This window comes from Nelumbo nucifera, chromosome 4 (assembly GCF_055504915.1).
Source record: "Nelumbo nucifera cultivar China Antique chromosome 4, China Antique-T2T, whole genome shotgun sequence".
In the NCBI taxonomy this organism is placed as follows: Eukaryota; Viridiplantae; Streptophyta; class Magnoliopsida; order Proteales; family Nelumbonaceae; genus Nelumbo; species Nelumbo nucifera.
This window is the reverse complement of record NC_142652.1, coordinates 91,083,880-91,101,931: the sequence shown is the minus strand read 5'-3', so window position 1 is coordinate 91,101,931 and position 18,052 is coordinate 91,083,880. Positions and strand designations below refer to the sequence as shown.

The 18,052-nt window shown below is 40.7% G+C and overlaps 1 protein-coding gene across 2 annotated transcripts in view; it reads right to left on the bottom strand.

Annotated features, from left to right (window-relative positions):
• The window catches only part of LOC104611543 (Zincin-like metalloproteases family protein), a 69,710-nt gene that overhangs the window by 47,277 nt on the left and 4,381 nt on the right, over window positions 1-18,052 (bottom strand). For both annotated transcript variants that reach the window (XM_010278639.2, XM_019200129.2), the window contains 4 exons: window positions 15,568-15,706; window positions 15,435-15,489; window positions 5,837-6,059; window positions 1,644-1,739 (listed from right to left, as the gene is read on the bottom strand). In XM_010278639.2, the coding sequence (XP_010276941.1) occupies window positions 1,644-1,739; window positions 5,837-6,059; window positions 15,435-15,489; window positions 15,568-15,706 (513 nt within the window). The remainder of the gene's footprint in view (window positions 1-1,643; window positions 1,740-5,836; window positions 6,060-15,434; window positions 15,490-15,567; window positions 15,707-18,052) is intronic.

Here is an 18,052-nt window from a genome sequence, read left to right as displayed (position 1 = left end):
CATCACTTCAAGAAGCAAGGCTCCCTCCTGTGATCTTAGCAGCAGAGAAATGGTCTAGGAAGTGGGGGGAGACATGAATGATGAGAATTCCAAGAGGGTGAAGGAAGAAGAAGAATTGAGGTCACCGGTATTTGTAGGAAAATTGGGGTTGGATTTAGGTAGGAGAAGAATTAAAGCCATTCTGAAGGTGACTAATTCTGAGAGTCCCAAGGCAGGGGAGTTGAGAAAAACAAAAGGATCCAGTAAGGCAGTAACGGACAAATTGTTCATGTTACCAAGGTCTTTCATCATCTCAAACAAGGATTGGTCGGGGATGGTCCTTGCTGTAGATTTAAAAGAATCTACAAGAGGAAAGGAGCAAAGATCGAATCCAGAGCTTAGAACTATCTGATACACAATGGTGAAGCTGATTGTTTAGAAGCTGACTCAGGCAAGAAGGCTCAGGACATCGATTCAAGTAATCAGAGTGAGAAAGCACCTACAAGGGAGAGGGAGGAAAGGACGTGTAATGACTGATGACAGAGGGAAGAATGAGAGAAAAGGAAGAGTTCAGGTCGAGATTGAAGATGAAAGTAGAGAGGGGGAGAGGGAGACAGGAAGGGATAAAACTGAAGAATTCCCCAAAGTAAATATCTCGGAGAAAGGAAATTACCAGGAGGAATGCAGTTGGGGAAGAGGGTGAGGCTTGGGATGAAGGTGAAAGAGAGGAATTAGATATTGTTGATGAAGAGTGACGGGAATTGTTGGAATGGAAGCAGGTGAGAGGGAGAGGTTTGGATGTCTGTGGTTTGATATATATATATATATATATATATTGGTTATGGGTTCAGCTTGTTTTTCCCAAGGGGATGTTTCTAGCTCTGTTTTCTGGTTTCTTCTGTTTTTGGGGAGGTTTGATAATATAAGATGTGTAATGATTTGTGGAGAGTGGGAGAGAGAGAGAGAGAAAGAGAAGAAAAAGAGAGGTACGATTGAGAGAAAAAAGGTACAACTGGCTGCCGCCAGTCTTCTATTTATATTAACTTAATAAAGGAATAGAAATTACAAGTATGCCCCTGGCGGCACACCCTAGAACCAAAAAATAATAAGAAAAAAAGACAAGTAACTAACTGACAGTATCCTAAGAAGTCAGCCTACTAACAGCAGCTATAAAGTAACAATTAAATAAGCCTTACAACAAGATGTTTGGGGGTCTTTTGTTTTGGGCATTGGGTTCCCGTTGTTCTTAGCTCTTTCTGGAGGTGCTGCCTCATCACCTCTATAGGGTGTATTTTCATTTTCTTTTTTTACTGTTAAAAAAAATCCTAAGTACCTAAAATATGTTTATTTTTATCCTATCCTTTCTAGTTTTCCTGGCTAGTCCTTTTTCTTCCAGGAAATTGTTGTACTCTATTCTCTTTCTTCTTCAATAAAATTTTTACCTTACCTTTTCAAAAAAAAAAAAAAATTCATAACATTCATATTTCTATTACAACCATTTACCTGTTAGGTACTCCTTTCTTTTCCAAAACCTACCATATTATCTTTCTAGGGATTCTATCATATAAAACAATTTGCATAAACAAATGGAATAAATCAACCATAGAATACATTTAGAAGCAGTTCATAATATCGAAGAGCATGTTTAAGTGAAGAAAAATGACCTGTGCAAGTTCATGACGAGATGCTATAAGCTTGTCAAGGACGCTTAGGTTTGCACGAGGAGCAGAATTTCCTTGAATGTATGATTGCTTCCGAACCTGGACATGTACGTATTCATGAATATTCAATGCACTTAAACCAACATTAATATTCTTTTTGAAGATAAAGAAAAAATTTCTTAAACAAAAAGAAGATGCAAGAAAAGGTGATAAGCAATCACCCAAGGGAAAAGAAACATCCAAGGAACACCCAACAAAGATAAAACAAAACCCAACCAGCCCAAACCAACCCAAACATGGCCAACCCCTCAAAAACCAAATCCCTTACAAAAAATACACATAAACAATATAGAACAGAGATCAAACACAACCCCGATCATCAAAACAAACAATACTAATGCCCTTACAAGACCCCAAACACCCACAACTGCCATCCAACAAAAGACCCAAAACAACCCCTCCCCCCCCATAAATGACTCCGACTCATCTGTCTTCTTGTTCGAATTATGTATACAAACTTCTTGTTGTCTTTTGACTACATTTTTGTGTTGCCTTACTATTTTCTTTTCTTTTTTTGAAGAAAGTAAAGTATTGTATTGCAAAATGAAACAATGAAACCAGTGAATGAGGACCTATACAATGGGGATTTACAAAAAGATCTGAGAAGGCAGATAAAGAATGGTCCAGCTTGCAAAAAAGAAAAAAAGCTGAACTCCAGTGAATGCTCTTTGTACACTTAACCAGGAATATAAAAAGCCTATAACTTTGTTTTTGACAGAAGCTGTCATTGGAAAGGTTGTCAAAAATTCGGCTGTTCCTTTCCTTCCAAAGGGATCAAAGGATAGCAGCTGGGAAAATCTTCAAAAGCAGCTTGCCTCTTACATTCAGACCCTCTAGGGTCCACCCCTGAAGCAGTTGTACAACAGAAACAGGTGGGCAAGAGGAAACACCAAAACAGGAGACAGCCATTTCACAGAGCTGCTGAGAGAAGTTACAGTGAATGAAAATGTGACTGGAAGATTCAGGAGCTTCATTATAGAAGGGACATCAGATACTACTTACTAGGAAGCAGCATCCCCCTTCTGAGCAGCCGATCTGCGGTTAGGAACTTATCAAGTGCTGCAGTCCAAACCAGAAAAGTTTGGGCCCAATGCCAAACAGAGCTCTTTATATCCTTGCTTTTTTCTATTCTTCTGAGTTCTGCATCTTCTAGCTGTGTTTAAAGCTTCCATAGCTTTCAATTTTTTGGCCCCTATCTGACCCCTCCACCCCCCTCCAATTCTGCTTCCCTTTCCTTGATTCCATTCTTACAGTCTCCAATTGGCTCTTTCATCCCTTGAAGAATTAAATTACTTGAGTTAAAGTCAACCACTGGATCACCTTTATTTTCGCTCTCCCCATTTCTTTCTTCCACAGACCTAAATGCTTCCTTCGCAAACTCCTTTCCAGAAGAACAAACCCAGAATTCCAGCTGACTTCACTTCCTTATTTACCACTTTTTCAATGTCACAATTCTTCTCTATCTTATGTACTTCATCTATCATTGGATCATCCTCAGTTTCCTCCCCAGAGCCCTCCCCTGAGTCCGCTTCCCCCCCCCCCCCCCCCCCGGTTTTCTTCTAAACGAAAAGTTCTTTATCTTTTCCTTTTATAAGTATTAACCCCATCCCGACTTTTACTTCCCACACCCTCGCTTCCCCCTCCCTCATACCCTGCTCCTTTGTCCCCTTCTTTCTCCTCTACTACACCATTATCCCCTTCTTTCTCCTCTACTACACCATTATCCCCTTCTCCTCCTCCATCCCCTCCTAACTCTTCCTCTTCTCTTGTTTCCTTCGTCACTTCAACCCCAATTATCTCATCTCCTTGAATGATCTCCCTTCTCTTCCTTGACTCTAACATCATCTCTTTCCTGCACAGTCCTAATCACCTTTTTGCTCTTCTCTTCCTCCATCGCTACTTTTTGCTCCTCCAAATCTTCTTCCTCTGTTTTTTCCAAAGCTTTGTCCATGTCGTTAGATCCTTCCTGAATGTCTCCATCGTTCCCCTCTTTTTCCTGTTGAAGGCCACTTACAAAATCTGTGTGTACCTCCTTCTCTTCATCAAACCTCTTTTCCTCGATCTCTTTTGGCCTTTGGACTGCTGTAACACTTTTGGAGAAGAAGATAGACCACCACAAATGTCTCCCGTCACTCTTTGAAACCCAACTCACATGACTCGGTTCTTACTAAAATATCCTTCCTTTGGTTCAATCCTGTCTAACCCAAGTTTACCTCGGTTTGGTCAGAGAGAACTTTTTTGTAATTTGACCTTGCCCCTGATCAGACCGAGCCCCCTCTTAACCATTTCAGTGAACAAGGAACCAACCATTAATTCTTTTTAATTTCAAAAAAAAAAAAAAATTGAACAACTTTCCTACTCTTCCAATGCATTTACTCGACTTTTGGGGCTTGACTGTTCGACTTCCACAGAAGGCGAAGAGGCAGCTCCTTTGCCCTCATCACCCTCTCTTCTTCCTCCACATAGGCTCACCCTGGCTAGCTCAGCATTGTCTTCCTCCTTGCGAAAATGATGCCAGAGTGCCACCTCTACTCCTGTCACCAGCCATATCTTCCTCCACAGTCCATCAACACAAAGAGCCAACAATCTTGGAATATCTTCAGGTTTCACACTGAAGATCCTAGCTCTCACTGCATGCAGATCACTCGTGTCAAAACTTTCAAGGATCCCACCCAGGGTTCTAATGATCACGGTAAGCATCGTTCCATTCCACAAGTTGAAAGGAAGCCCCAATGGTTTCACTGTGAAGCTTCCTTCTGCAACTTCAACTTCATTGCATGACAAGTGCCACCTTTTTATGACGACCTGCCATTCCTCTGTTTCTACCAAAGCCAATTCAACCTCCATAAGACCCACATCCATAACTGCCCTTGTCTCACAAAAAGGAGTCAACAATTCTTCAGAATTAACTTTTAATTTCTCTACTACTGTTTTCCCCACTGAGTTCTAATCCTGTATCCAAGGTTCAAAGTATCAAAACACGTATCGGGCCGTATCAGCCGATATGTATCATATCGAGAAATTCCCGATATGCCCCTACAGAGGGTGTATCGGGGTTTCGACCACTTCAGGGGGTGGACAGACCTTCAACTGGCCCCTCTGAACCAGATTTGAAAAAAAAAAAAACTAAAAAAATAAAAAAAAAGGCTATCAATACACCTCTACCAGCGTATCAGGCGTATCAATATTTTGAACATTGCTTGTATTTCCTTTCCGGCTAATAATGCAAGCTTTTGCTCCCAAATGTCTTTTTTCACCTCCAATCCTAATCTATGTATTTTTGTCGAGTTGCTAATTGTGATTTCTGGCAGGCTCAGATTATCAACATTTGAATCAATTGCTTTCTTGTCTGACTCCGATACCATTTTCGAGTCAATATTTTCCATCGCCTCTTTCGACATCTTTACTCTCCCCTCTTATCTCCCTTTTTTTTCTATTAGAAGCATTAAGTCTTGGAGTTTGTCTGCAAACACCCTCCAGCCATCATTTGTCTCTCCTTCCGGTAGGCATATCAATTGTTTTTTTCCTTTCCCAAAGGATTCCAAGACCTCTATGAACCATCCTCTACTGTTACATTTCAGGATGGCTTCAAAGAACTTCCTTGCCATCGTCACTCAACTCTTCCATCCAGTTTGTTTGATAGAGTATATCGAACCCTCAATGAACCCTTTCAACCAAAGATTTGCATCTTCTTCTAGGATCATTGTTGCTCTCTTCCCCTCTCTCACCAGCGTTCCTCCATTCTTAAAAGAGGATTTTTTTAGCTTCAACCTCTAAAGCTAGTCTCCAGACTCCACCCACCCTGAATCCTTCTTTGCCTGACCAAGCCATTGCCAGCATAGATATTTAGCATGGGAAGTATTCCTCCACTAATCCATTCTTCAAGGTAGACATTGCAAGAAAACTGTGTATATACATACATATACAAGCTCGCCATAGAAATTGTGAAAATAGACTAAAACTAAGGGGATTGGGCTTATCAAAATTTGAATGGATCTAGCCCAAGGCCCAAACTCGAATAAGTGTAAAATGCTAATGCTAACTCAGGCCAACCCAAGTTGCACCCCTAACTAAAACAACTCGTTAGGTCTATTTAATTAGCGAACTGTTACCACCAAACATAAAACATAAGTTACCTCAGCATCAGGTGTCCATTGCAGTACAGAGGATAGAGTACCAGGGTCAGTTGTTATCCTGAATCCCTTTTCTTTTATGCCACCTCTTGACCATAATGGTTCACTGGGTGTACCATTCATGGGACGAGAAATGGGTCTAAGGAGATGTTGAATGCATTTTGGAATGCGTGAAGCTGGAAATATATCCACGTAACTAGGGTCATTGACAATATTTTCACTGAACCTGAAGAAAACCAAATGCATTAGAAGCAAACTTATTACCTCAATATAATTCGATGCATAGCCAAATTAAGGAATGCCCATCATAATGCAGATGAGAAAACTTGAGAATACAAAAATATGCATTTATACAACCAAAGTGCAACTGGATACAACATAATTAAAAATAATAAGGGAGAATTTAATGATGAGTTTGCTCATATAAGGGAAATTTTGATGATGGTAGGGGTGGGGGGATTTTTTTCTAGGAATAAAGAGAAATATTTGTTGCTGGTATGAAAATCGACTGAGCAAATAACAACTAGATAACTAAAGAAAAAAATCTTTCAGTAGTTGTACACAAAAGGGTTCCATAGCATGTGAACATTAGAACATTTTACATACTAAATAGCCAAAAATAGAATGGCTCCACAAGACTATTTGGTCAGCCTTGCAATATTTACGAGTTCACCTTACCAATACCATGAAAAGCCCGATAAATTATAGATGGCAATAGTCACAGGGAAGATAATTTAGCTTGTGAATTAGGTACTCTGATAAATTATAGATGGCAATGGTGCAGGATGTTAGTAAACCCAAGCAGATTCTAGGTTGAAGTAGAGAAGAAGAAAGAAAAGAGAAAGAAGAAGAAGAAGAAGAAGAAGAAGAAAGAAAGGTTCGGCCAGACTAGAAGAGAGTCAAAATCACCCTCCCCTAGCTGACCCACTTGTATTTATTCAAAAACATAGAGTTACAGGAAAGACCATTTTGTCCCTCATAGAAGATGGAACACATAACTTAAACTCAGATACAATAGACCTTTCACTCTCAAGCAAATAATCCAAAATGACCAAAATACCCCTGACTCGAGCATTCTAACACTCCCCCTCAAGCTGGAGAGTATATATCATATAGTCCCAGCTTGTTACAAATGTAATCTATTCTTCCCCGAGACAATCCCTTTGTGAGGAGATTTGCCCACTGATTTCCTGAGCTCACATGAGATGTGGTTATCACCCCACTTATCACTTTCTCTCTTACAAAGTGACAATCAACCTCAATATGCTTAGTTCTCTCATGAAAGACGGGATTGGAAGAGATGTGAACAGCAGCTTGGTTATCACAGTATAGTTTCATGGGTTTGTCAATTGAGAATCCCATCTCTTGAAGCAAGTTCTTCAGCCATACTAGCTCACATGTGGTATGGGCCATAGCCTTGTACTCTGCTTCTGCACTACTTCTTGCCACCACTGTTTGTTTCTTGCTCTTCCAAGTTACAAGATTGCCACCGAGGAAGGTACAATACCCTATAGTTGATCTCCTGTCTAATATAGAACCAGCCCAGTCAGCATCTCAAGAGTTCCTCCACTTTGGTATAACAAACCACGACCTAGAGCACCTTTTAGGTACCTAACAATTCTCAGAACAGCTTCCCAGTGAGGAACCCGAGGATGTTGCATAAACTGGCTCACCACACTCACAACAAATGATATATCTGGTCGGGTAATGGTCAAGTAGTTCAATTTGCCCACCAACCTTCTGTATATTCCAGGATCATCAAACTCTTCACCCGCATCAACACTCAGCTTGGCATTGAGTTCCATAGGAATCTTTGCTGGTTTAGCACCTAACAACCTTGTTTCTTCAAGTAGATCAAGAACATATTTTCTCTGACATAGGTTGATCCCATGTTTTGACCTCGCAACCTCTATTCCCAGGAAATATTTCAGCTTCCCCAGATCTTTCGTATTGAAGTGATCCTGTAAGAAATTCTTCAACCTGTTGATTCCATTGCTATCACTCCCAGTTATGACAATATCATCCACGTACACGACTAGCAAGATTTTCCCATCCTTTGAGTTATAGCTGAACACAGAATGATCAACCTGACATTGTTTCATCCCAAAGGCTTTCATCACTTCACTGAACCTGCCAAACCAAGCACGTGGAGATTGTTTCAGTCCATAAATTGCCTTTTTGAGCCTATACACTTTGCCAGACTCCCCCTGAGCAACAAACCCTGGTGGTTGCTCCATATACACCTCCTCAACTAGATCACCATGCAGGAAGGCATTTTTTATGTCAAGTTGTACAAGAGGCCAATCATACATAGCAGCTAATGAAATCAGCACCCGAACTGAACGAATCTTAGCCATAGGAGAAAATGTCTCCATATAGTCCACACCATACATCTGAGAATAACCCTTGGCCACCGACCTCACTTTCAATCGCTCCACACTGCCATCAGGAAGATACTTCACTGTGTAGACCCATTTACACCCAACTGTGTGCTTACCGGAAGGAAGAGCAGTGAGTTTCCATGTGTGATTATGTTGTAGAGCAGAGAGTTCTTCTTCCATGGCTTGCCGCCACCCTGGGGAGGCAAGAGCTTCCTGGACAGTCTTGGGAATGGGAACAGATGAGAGTAATGATATAAATTTGCAATGAGAAGCAGAAAGGTGAGCAGTAGAAACATAGTGTGAAATGGGGTGAGAAGTACAAGTACGTTTACCTTTTCGCAGAGCAATAGGAAGATCAGGATCTGAAGGAGAAGGAGCAGTAGTAGGATCTGTCGATAGGGGCTGAAGTGGAGGAGGGCCCGATGCACTTCTGCGAGTATACAGTTGAGTGATTGGCGGCTTCTCAGTAGTAACAGGCATAGGATGTGCATCTGTAGTAGAAACAGGAGCTACTAGAAGGATGTCCACAACAGGTACAGGAAGGGGAACCACAGAGGGAGAGGAAGAGACCCCAGCATCTGAGAAGAACGGAACTGACTCAAAGAAGGTGACATCAGGCCACACAAACGATTTATGGGATTTTGGGTTATAACACTTATACCCTTTCTGAGTCCTTGAGTAGCCAAGAAAGATACACTTAGTAGCTCAAGCATCTAGCTTGTCTAACCCAGGCCCTAAGTGTTGAACAAAACAAACACAGCCAAAGATTCTTGGGGTAAGAGGAAATGGAGATAAAGTGGGAAACAACACGGAGAAAGGGGATTGACTTCCAAGGATTGACATGGGCATCCGATTGATCAGAAAACAGGATGTGAGAACAGCATCACTCCAAAAATGTTTTGGGACATTCATATTAATCATCAAGGATCGAGTAGTTTCAAGAAGATGTCGATTTTTTCATTCAGCTACACCGTTCTGTTCTAGGTATTGCTGAAATGGTGAAATGGTGAGGAGTTGTATTCTTTGGCATTATCGGAGCAAAGAATTTTAATATGAACACCAAATTGAGTGCGTATTTCAACATAAAATTTTTGAAAAATAGGGAACAACTCACTATGATCTTTCATAAGATAAATCCATGTCATCATTGAAAAGTCATCAACAAAGATTACAAAATACTTATACCCATTGTATGACACCACTTTAATTGGACCCCATACATTGGAATGAACTAAAGAGAAGGGACTTGAGACACGACTATCAACTCTTGGACTAAATGAGACTCTATGATGTTTACCCAATTGACATGACTCACAATCTAATGATGAAAGATGATTCAAAGAAGGAACCAGTAACTTCAAGGCCTTGAGAGAAGGATGACCAAGTCTGCAGTGCCATTGAAGAGGAGTAAGAGATGACTGAAAAGCTACTGGAGGACCACCACCATCAAGGTAATATAATCCACCTGCTCCATGCCCTCCACCAATCTTCCTCCCCGTCTTGAGATCCTGAAATACACAAGAAGAAGGGTAGAAGGTTACAAAACAATTAAGAGACTTGGTTAATCTGCTGACAGACATAAGGTTAAAAGGAAACTTAGGAACATATAAAACAGATGATAAAGGCAAGGAGGAGAGATTAACATCACCAACACCACAGATAGGAGATGTAGAACCATTAGCAAGTGTAACTGTTTGAGGTGTGGAGGAGTGGGAAAGGGAAGAAAATATATCATGAGTCCCAAACATATGGTCCGAGGCCCCGGAGTCAATGATCCAGTGTGAGTCTTTGGAAGCTAAGCAAGCCATACCTGAATGGGCAAGTGTAGCGGTGTTCTGCTGAGATGTTTGAATGAACTGTTCATATACTGCACGTGGTACACTCACCATTTCCTTCTCAGAAGCACAAGTAGATGTGGAGGGGATTGGGTCAGTTTGCTGACTTTCAGTAATTGTGTCACTACCCTTAGTCCTAGCATGGTTAGCCCAAGTGTTGGGTGCACCACGCAAATCATAGCAGAAATTAACTGTGTGCCCCTCTAAACCACAATGTGTACACTTTCTCTGAGTATTACTCCTTCCTCTTCCCCGACCTCCCCCTGAGTCTCGGCCTCCAGTCCGACCACTAGCCCTACTAAACATGTGACCACCACGGTTGCTTGGGAGTCCACTCCTAACACCACCACTTCTATTTCTACGACCACCCCCTTTAGTCACTACCAAACCAGATCTGTCAGAGAGAGAAGAATGTTCTACCAACTCAATGGATGTCCTCTTAAGACGAGCAAAAACTTCTTCAAGTGAGGGAAGAGCAGATCCTCCCAATATTTGTGCTCTGACAAGCTCATACTCAGCCTTCAACCCCACAAGAAACCTTGTCACATCAAGCTGCTCACGTTGCTGTTGTTGGATCTGAACATCTGATGTTAGAGGATGATACACATTGAGCTCATTACGAATGTTCCTCAAACTTGCATAGTACTCTTCTAAGCTTTGACTCCCTTGCTTCAAATTGAAATACTCTTGGTACAACTGATACACCCTAGTTGTATTGTCTTGTCCAGAGTACAACTTCTTAGCATGATCCTAGATTTCCTTAGCTGTATCTAGGAACATGAAGTTCACACTAATCTTTGGTTCCATGCTGTTCCAGAGCCATGTCATTATCTGTGCATCTACTTGTTCCCAGTCACTGAACCCAGGGGAATCAGAGAGAGGTTTCTCCTCTCTTACATGTTTTACCTTCCTCTTGGCCTTCAAGAACACCTCCACAGATTTTGCCCATGGTACATAATTCTCACCATTCAACTTGATGGATGTCATTTGAACACTTAGATAGTCTAGAGAAAGCATGACACCTGTTTTGTTATCATTCCCATTTTCAAATGAAACCATCTTAATTATTTCACCTTCAAATATACAACACAACCTCACACTCTTTCACAAGACTTATCTCACTTATAACACCACCAATTCCAGCTTCTTTAAATACACATTACACACCACACACTAAGGCTGAAATCACTCAGTCTTCACATCAAACACTTGGGCTGCACACTGCAGAACCATTCACCATCAACACACTAAGACTGAAAACACTCAGTCCTCACATCAAACACTTGGGCTGCACACTGCAGAACTGATTACACACAAGGTATAGGAGATCACTTTTAAATATTTTGAAACATAAATACACCAATCACCACGACACAACCACCACCAATCTACTGCTGTTGTGAACTTCAGCAGTCGACAACTCTTCTTTCAACATACATACGAAGAGAAATGCGGAGGAACACGACTGAGATGCATATCAGTCACACTGAGCACCACCACAACCAACTTTTGAAACAAAAAGAAACATTCACAGTCCCTTACTTGGACAAACAACAGTAGTGTTCATACCTGTCCACATTCAGCCCTCTTCGATACTGAATAGAGGGTTTAGTATACCACTCCAACGACCACCACAGCAACGACCGGAGGCATCCTCACCTCCAGGCCCACAAAACGACAGCTCCTTTTCAGCCCCTTATCGAACATCCACTCAGGTCAGTCGAAAAGGAAGAAGATGATTGTGAAAGTTGGCGGCAAACCCAGAAAGAGAACAGCAGCAAGAAAGAAATGAGGATACGACCTTACAGCTCTGATACCATGTTAGTAAACCCTAGCAGATTCTAGGTTGAAGTAGAGAAGAAGAAGAAGAAGAAGAAAGAAAGGTTCGGCCAGACTAGAAGAGAGTCAAAATCACCCTCCCCTAGCTGACCCACTTGTATTTATTCAAAAACATAGAGTTACAGGAAAGACCATTTTGTCCCTCATAGAAGATGGGACACATAACTTAAACTCAGATACAATAGACCTTTCACTCTCAAGCAGATAATCCAGAATGACCAAAATACCCCTGACTCGAGCATTCTAACACAGGATAATCATGTAAACTGCCTATTCAATTGGGAGTAAGTTCATTATCCTCCTTATGGAGTTAGGTTCAGGTTCAGTACTTTAGTATGAATGAACTAAACCCATTCTAGGCTACAATCAGCTTTGGTTAAGACATTTCTCTCTCCATTGTTTCTCATTTCCCATTTTCCTTTTTCTCTATCACCCATCATGCCTAGTTCTAGTGTTAAAAAACCTTGAAACTAAAGAATGCAGCCTTGTCAGCACTTGGAGAGCATGCCTAAACTTGGCACTTGGTATAACACTTGTGGCAACTGAATAAAGTTCAAAATGAAATCAGAAAGAAAACTTTATTTCTAGTAAAAGTGAAAGTTCCATTAATTCGAAAAAAAAAAAAAACGGCCTGCTAACAAACTGCTGGATAGCAAGGAAAAAGTACAAATAGAAATACAAGCACCACCTCTGTCAACCCCATACTACATATAATACAGGAGTGTCACTTTTTTTCTTATTTTTACTATATTTTTTGAATTATTAGTTTAATTGGGTATTATTTATTTCTGTCCCCATGCCAGAAATCACTCCACCTGAATAATTGGAACCTGTATTGCATGCAAAGGTACTGCTGTGAAGTTATATTTACAGGATGAATCCAATTAGCACAAAGATCCAAGTTCAATTAGGTCAGTTCAGGTTTGCCTCCCCTCTCCTCTCTATAATGGTAAAGATAATATTATATTGATAGACACATTGATATAAAAAAAATATTAAATTGATGGATAAGATTAAAAATGCAGTACCATATAAAAGGCCAACCTAGATAAAATTGAAAGTGCACTGTTCGGACCCATAACAGGATCTTAATAGATGGAAATTGGATGCTTGATGAATTATGAAGAAGCCCATTGGGTGCACAGAAATGTAATCAAAAGGATTAAATAGATGACGAGGAGCATGACAGTTATAGTACAGTGGGTTCAATCGCCTAACTGTGCAAACCCAGTAGAGTCCTCTTAAGTCCAATCGCCTAACTCCAAATAGAAATAATAAAGTTCTATGAGGCAATATAATTAGATAAAGGTACAAAAGTAGATGTATGTCTGAAGAAGTAGAACTAGGCAGAAAATTGAAGGTCTTTTTTCACCAGTTTTGTATGTCAGATATAGCCGATACATTTGGAAAAGAACAATAGAAGGAATAAGAGCAAAAGAAAGGAAAAATTTTAAAGAAAAATATATTGTTTGCAGTGGTTTCAGAAGCCTGATGGCTTGGAGATGGTCCATACCATGGGGACCATTTACCATTAGAGCTGGCCCTGAACTCTTAGGGGTGCAACTTGGGCTAGCCCAATCCAAGCCTGAACCAACCCAGACCACAATTTCACATGGGTTGGGATTAGATTTTTGGTCCTTGGGCTGGGATTGGGCCAAAAAAAAGTTTGGGATTTTTTATTTTTTGGGCTGGGTCTGGGCCTAGCCCTTAGGTAGTCCAAACCCAGCCCGAGCCTGGCCCAAATATATACATACAGATATGCATATAGACACATTTTTGCATGCAACATGCACACATGCATGTATGCATATTTTTCTTGGTAAACTATACATAAATGCATACAAACATACATATAAACATATATTAATATCAAATTTTAGTATGGGCTGATTGAATAACCCAAGCCCAAGCCCAACCCGAGTGCATGAAATTTCAGTGCAGGCTGGTCCCAGGTTGGACAGTTCAGGCATTTGACTCGGGCCCGGGCCTTAGACCCAATTCTTAGGGTTGGCCTTGGGTTTAGCCTAAACTCAGTCCAGCCTGCCTGGTTTGCACCCCTACCTGCAGTACATCCAAACAACTCCACTCAAAAGGATAATTAGGATGCTTCTTATTGGTTCATGAAGGTCCAGTTGGAATATGATGCAGCCAGAATTGATTACCTAACAGAATCCAACACGTGGCACAAAATCAGGGAGCAAAATGGTCAAGTCACTTCACTTCAGACTGCAACCTCATATCCTCGCCGAACTCGGACATCATGTGGTGCCCTCTCTGGATGAGCCGACATGCCAATTCAAAGATTACCTCATCCTTGAGAGTGACATGAGCAGTGCAGCCAAGGCCAATCCCACTAGGAAAAAAGCATGATACTGGGCTGAGATGACATGTGACACAAGTCTGCAACATGTGTCCATTTAATTGTCTGGGGAAGCAACACCTAAGCATCTAGGTAGGTGGAGGCACACTGTCAAGACTCAGGAGGCAAGATGTCACATGCAGATCCAAGACCATTGGATAAAACACATGGTCGAGCCAATACTGTTAGTGCTAATACATTTAAAGAGGGCCCAAGGCCACCCACATGTACCTAACGTGTCAATCACAGGCATGACAGCTGGACCGAAACACTGACCACGTGTGGGTGATGTGCCCATTCCAGAACAAGGTCCATCTCCTATGAATAGGTGAGCCCCCATCCGTTCCAATACTCCAGAGACTATATACTTGATCCTCATTCACCTCGGTATACCTCACTTCACCCTGCCTTTTTGCACAATTCTCACTGAGCTCTTCAGCTTGTCTCCTCTCTCCCCCTCACTTCACTGACTTGACCATCAGAGACTTACCTTGGGGTCTCTGACATTCCTCTATGTTTGCACGTGTTCTCCATTGCCAAGGTCTCCAGTAGAGTTCCAGGTTTATCATCTGCTCTTAGATCACATAGCATCAGTATGCTTTTGTGAGGCAATAGTCATGTCAAGAGATCATGGAAGGGTACTGGAAGAAGGAACCTGGTAGTGTAGTCCCAGGATTTGAAGGGACAAACATCTCTGTCCATACCTGATTGACAGGAGCAATTTACCTCATAAACCCTTGTCTACCGACAACAGATCCTCCATTCAAATTGGGGTGTCCTCTGTTGTAAATAGGAAAGCAGCTTCTTGCTGAGGATATAGACTTGAGAAAGCAGTTAATATGCCAGATTAGCATCCCGAAAGCATCTTACCACAAACCTGCCACACCAACTCTTGTTATTTCCACTAAAATAACCCCTTGTCAGACATCTATGATCCGGTAACAACATAGTTTAATTGGTACACAGTGCTCTACATGATAAAATTAATTTCCATGAAAATAACAAACAATCTATCAATTATCAGCTGCCAAAGCATGACAAAATAATTAAAAGATAACCATCCATGAAACAAGATGCAAAAACAACTAATGCAACAAAGTAGCATCATAAGCAGCAAAAAGAAAGGGTGTAATGTTATTGATTAATTATAATGTCAACTTTCTCAAGTAAAAGGAAGATCTGATTACTCTCTGCACAGGTGGGCAATATTAACATTCAACTGATTAATTCTTTCCAGCTTATCTGCAAAACAAAAACAAGATTTCAGTAGCTGAGTCCACTACATCAGAACTAAAATTAAGACAATGATGAAATAAGTACCTCTAGGAAGATGTATTCCTCCTTTCTCGAAGTCAATACGCAGCGAATGAGCTGCCCTCCATGCTTCCTTTGTTTGCAAAAGACCATCTTGCTCTGCTTTTATCACCGCATTATATAGGCTATGATTTGTATTCAGAAACTATAGAAAATATCAACAGGAAAACAAAATTATCACTGGAAATATTCACAAGTTTCAGGAAATTTGCCCACAGTCCCACATAAACTTGCAGTCCATTAGCTCAAATATAGCTAATGCTGGTGAACAAAAATGTTTCAGAAATGATAAAAATGATTCATTAAATGTAGAAAAGAATTGGCTCACAATTTGACATGCACATGCATGTGAGTTTGCACACGAACACACAGAGTAATATATTACACTACAAATCTGATTTCAACCACTAAATAAACCCCAATAGATGGTTGCCATTCCCTAGCAAAGGAATGGTATTTATTAGGTGATAAAATAACCCCCACAAGAAAAAAAAAAAGAATCGCAAGTATTTCTACTATATGCAACTAAAAAATTTAAAAACGTAGGGTAAAATACATAAAACTACCCTGTACTTTGTGGTAGTGACACTTAATTCCCCAAACTTTGATTTGCAACAGAGAGATACCCTTTACTTTCAGATTCCAATACTCTGCTCCCAACATTAGCATTCCATCAGTTTTGAACTCTTATGAGATCATTTTTCCCTCTCCTTTATTGTATCTCCAAAACAATAAAGAGTTACCACGTACTTTTAGATTCCAACACTCTGCTCCCACCAGTAGCATTTAGCCAGTTTTGAACTTTTATGAGATCAGTTTGCCCTCTCCTTTATTGCATCTCCAAAACCCAATGGCGGATGCTCTACTTTAAAATCTTCTTCATCTCTCTCTTAAACAAATGAAATGAGAGAAAAAGAAAAGAAGGTAGGAGAAGTTCAAAACTTGGGTTTTGGAGACACAATAAAGGTGAGGGAAAAATGGTCACATAAAAGTTCAAAACTAATGGAACGCTAATGGCAAGAACAGAGTTTTGGAATCTGAAAGTACAGGGTAGCTCTCTGTTGTAAATGGAAGTTCAAGAACCTAAGCCACCTTCCCTTAAGGTGCTTTAAAATAATCCCTGAGTGGTACAGCAATAGCATTGTTACACAAATGAGTACAATTGTGAGCCCAACTCGTTATTTATGAAATAAGAGTCATTATAAAACCTCTAGTACTTGATAATATACTAAACTATCACCACTGGAAAAAGAATATACTAAATTATCATAATATAACAAATTTTATTTGCAAGTTTTAAATTAGCTATTAAGTAAATATATCTTATCATTGTATGACCACTATAAAGAGTTAAGTATTCTTAAATTAATTTTTTTATTGTAAATTGTTCTTAAATTAGCTATTTAACTACAATTTGAAAAAAAAAAAAAAAAAACTTCTTTTACCAGTATCAGGTTAGCACTTGCTGCCCAATCATAGCTTTCATTTACATTTTGTATGAGCCAATCAGGTAACCCCCAATACAACTGATTCCAACTCACTCCTTACCTAGCCATAGCATCTGCCAAGCTGTTTGCTGGTCTCTTAGTTGACTTGAATGACACTCTCAGCTCCCAAACCAGGCTTTTTTTTTTTTTTTTGAGAAAAGTTAACTGATTTCACTAAACAAAAAGAGGGGTACACAAGAGGGCGTACAAGGAGAAGAAAGAGACCCCTGAGAATTACACAGGGGGGATCTTATCACAGTACGGAACTTCTAAAAGAGCACCTAATTTTGCTAACCCATCTGCAAGAGAATTGAGTTCCCTTGGGATCCAGTGCAGTTTGCATTTGAAGCTGGCAATAAATCCCTTGCTTCTGCTAGGAAGTGACTGAGTCTCCATGGTCCAGCCTCCTGTCTTCCTAACCACTTTATGGTGTTAGTTGAATCTCCCTCTATGGATAAGTTCTGAATGCCAAGCTGGTTGATCAATCAGATTCCCATAAGTGCAGCCATCACTTTTGCCTTGGTAGAGTCATCTATACCTATCGGTCCACTGTACACCCAGCAGATGTTTCCATTTTCATCCCTTAGTACTCCTCCAATACCAGCAGCTCCCGGATTACCTGAAGCACTTCCATCGAAGCTTAGGGTCCAAGTTTCTTCCATCCTAAGGAGAAGCCCACTGTAGATGGGGGGAGGGAGAAAAGAAAGAGGTTGGCATCCCTGTTGAGGGTCATTTATGGAGATTCCTTTAAACTTGTCTGAACTGGCTGCCCATTGATTACAGGGGTAGGTGATGTGTGAGATCAAATCAATCCTTGGTCTTGCTTTGTTCTCAAATAGGTGGTTGTTCCTTTCTTCCCAAACTTCCCAGAGCACAACATGCAGAATTACTTGCCAAAACACCTTGCCTCTCTTGCTCAATGCTTTGCCTTGCCACTGGTGAAGCAGGTCCTGAAGGTGATTTGGAGCAGCCCAGCTATACCCAGCTAGTTGAAGGAAATGACA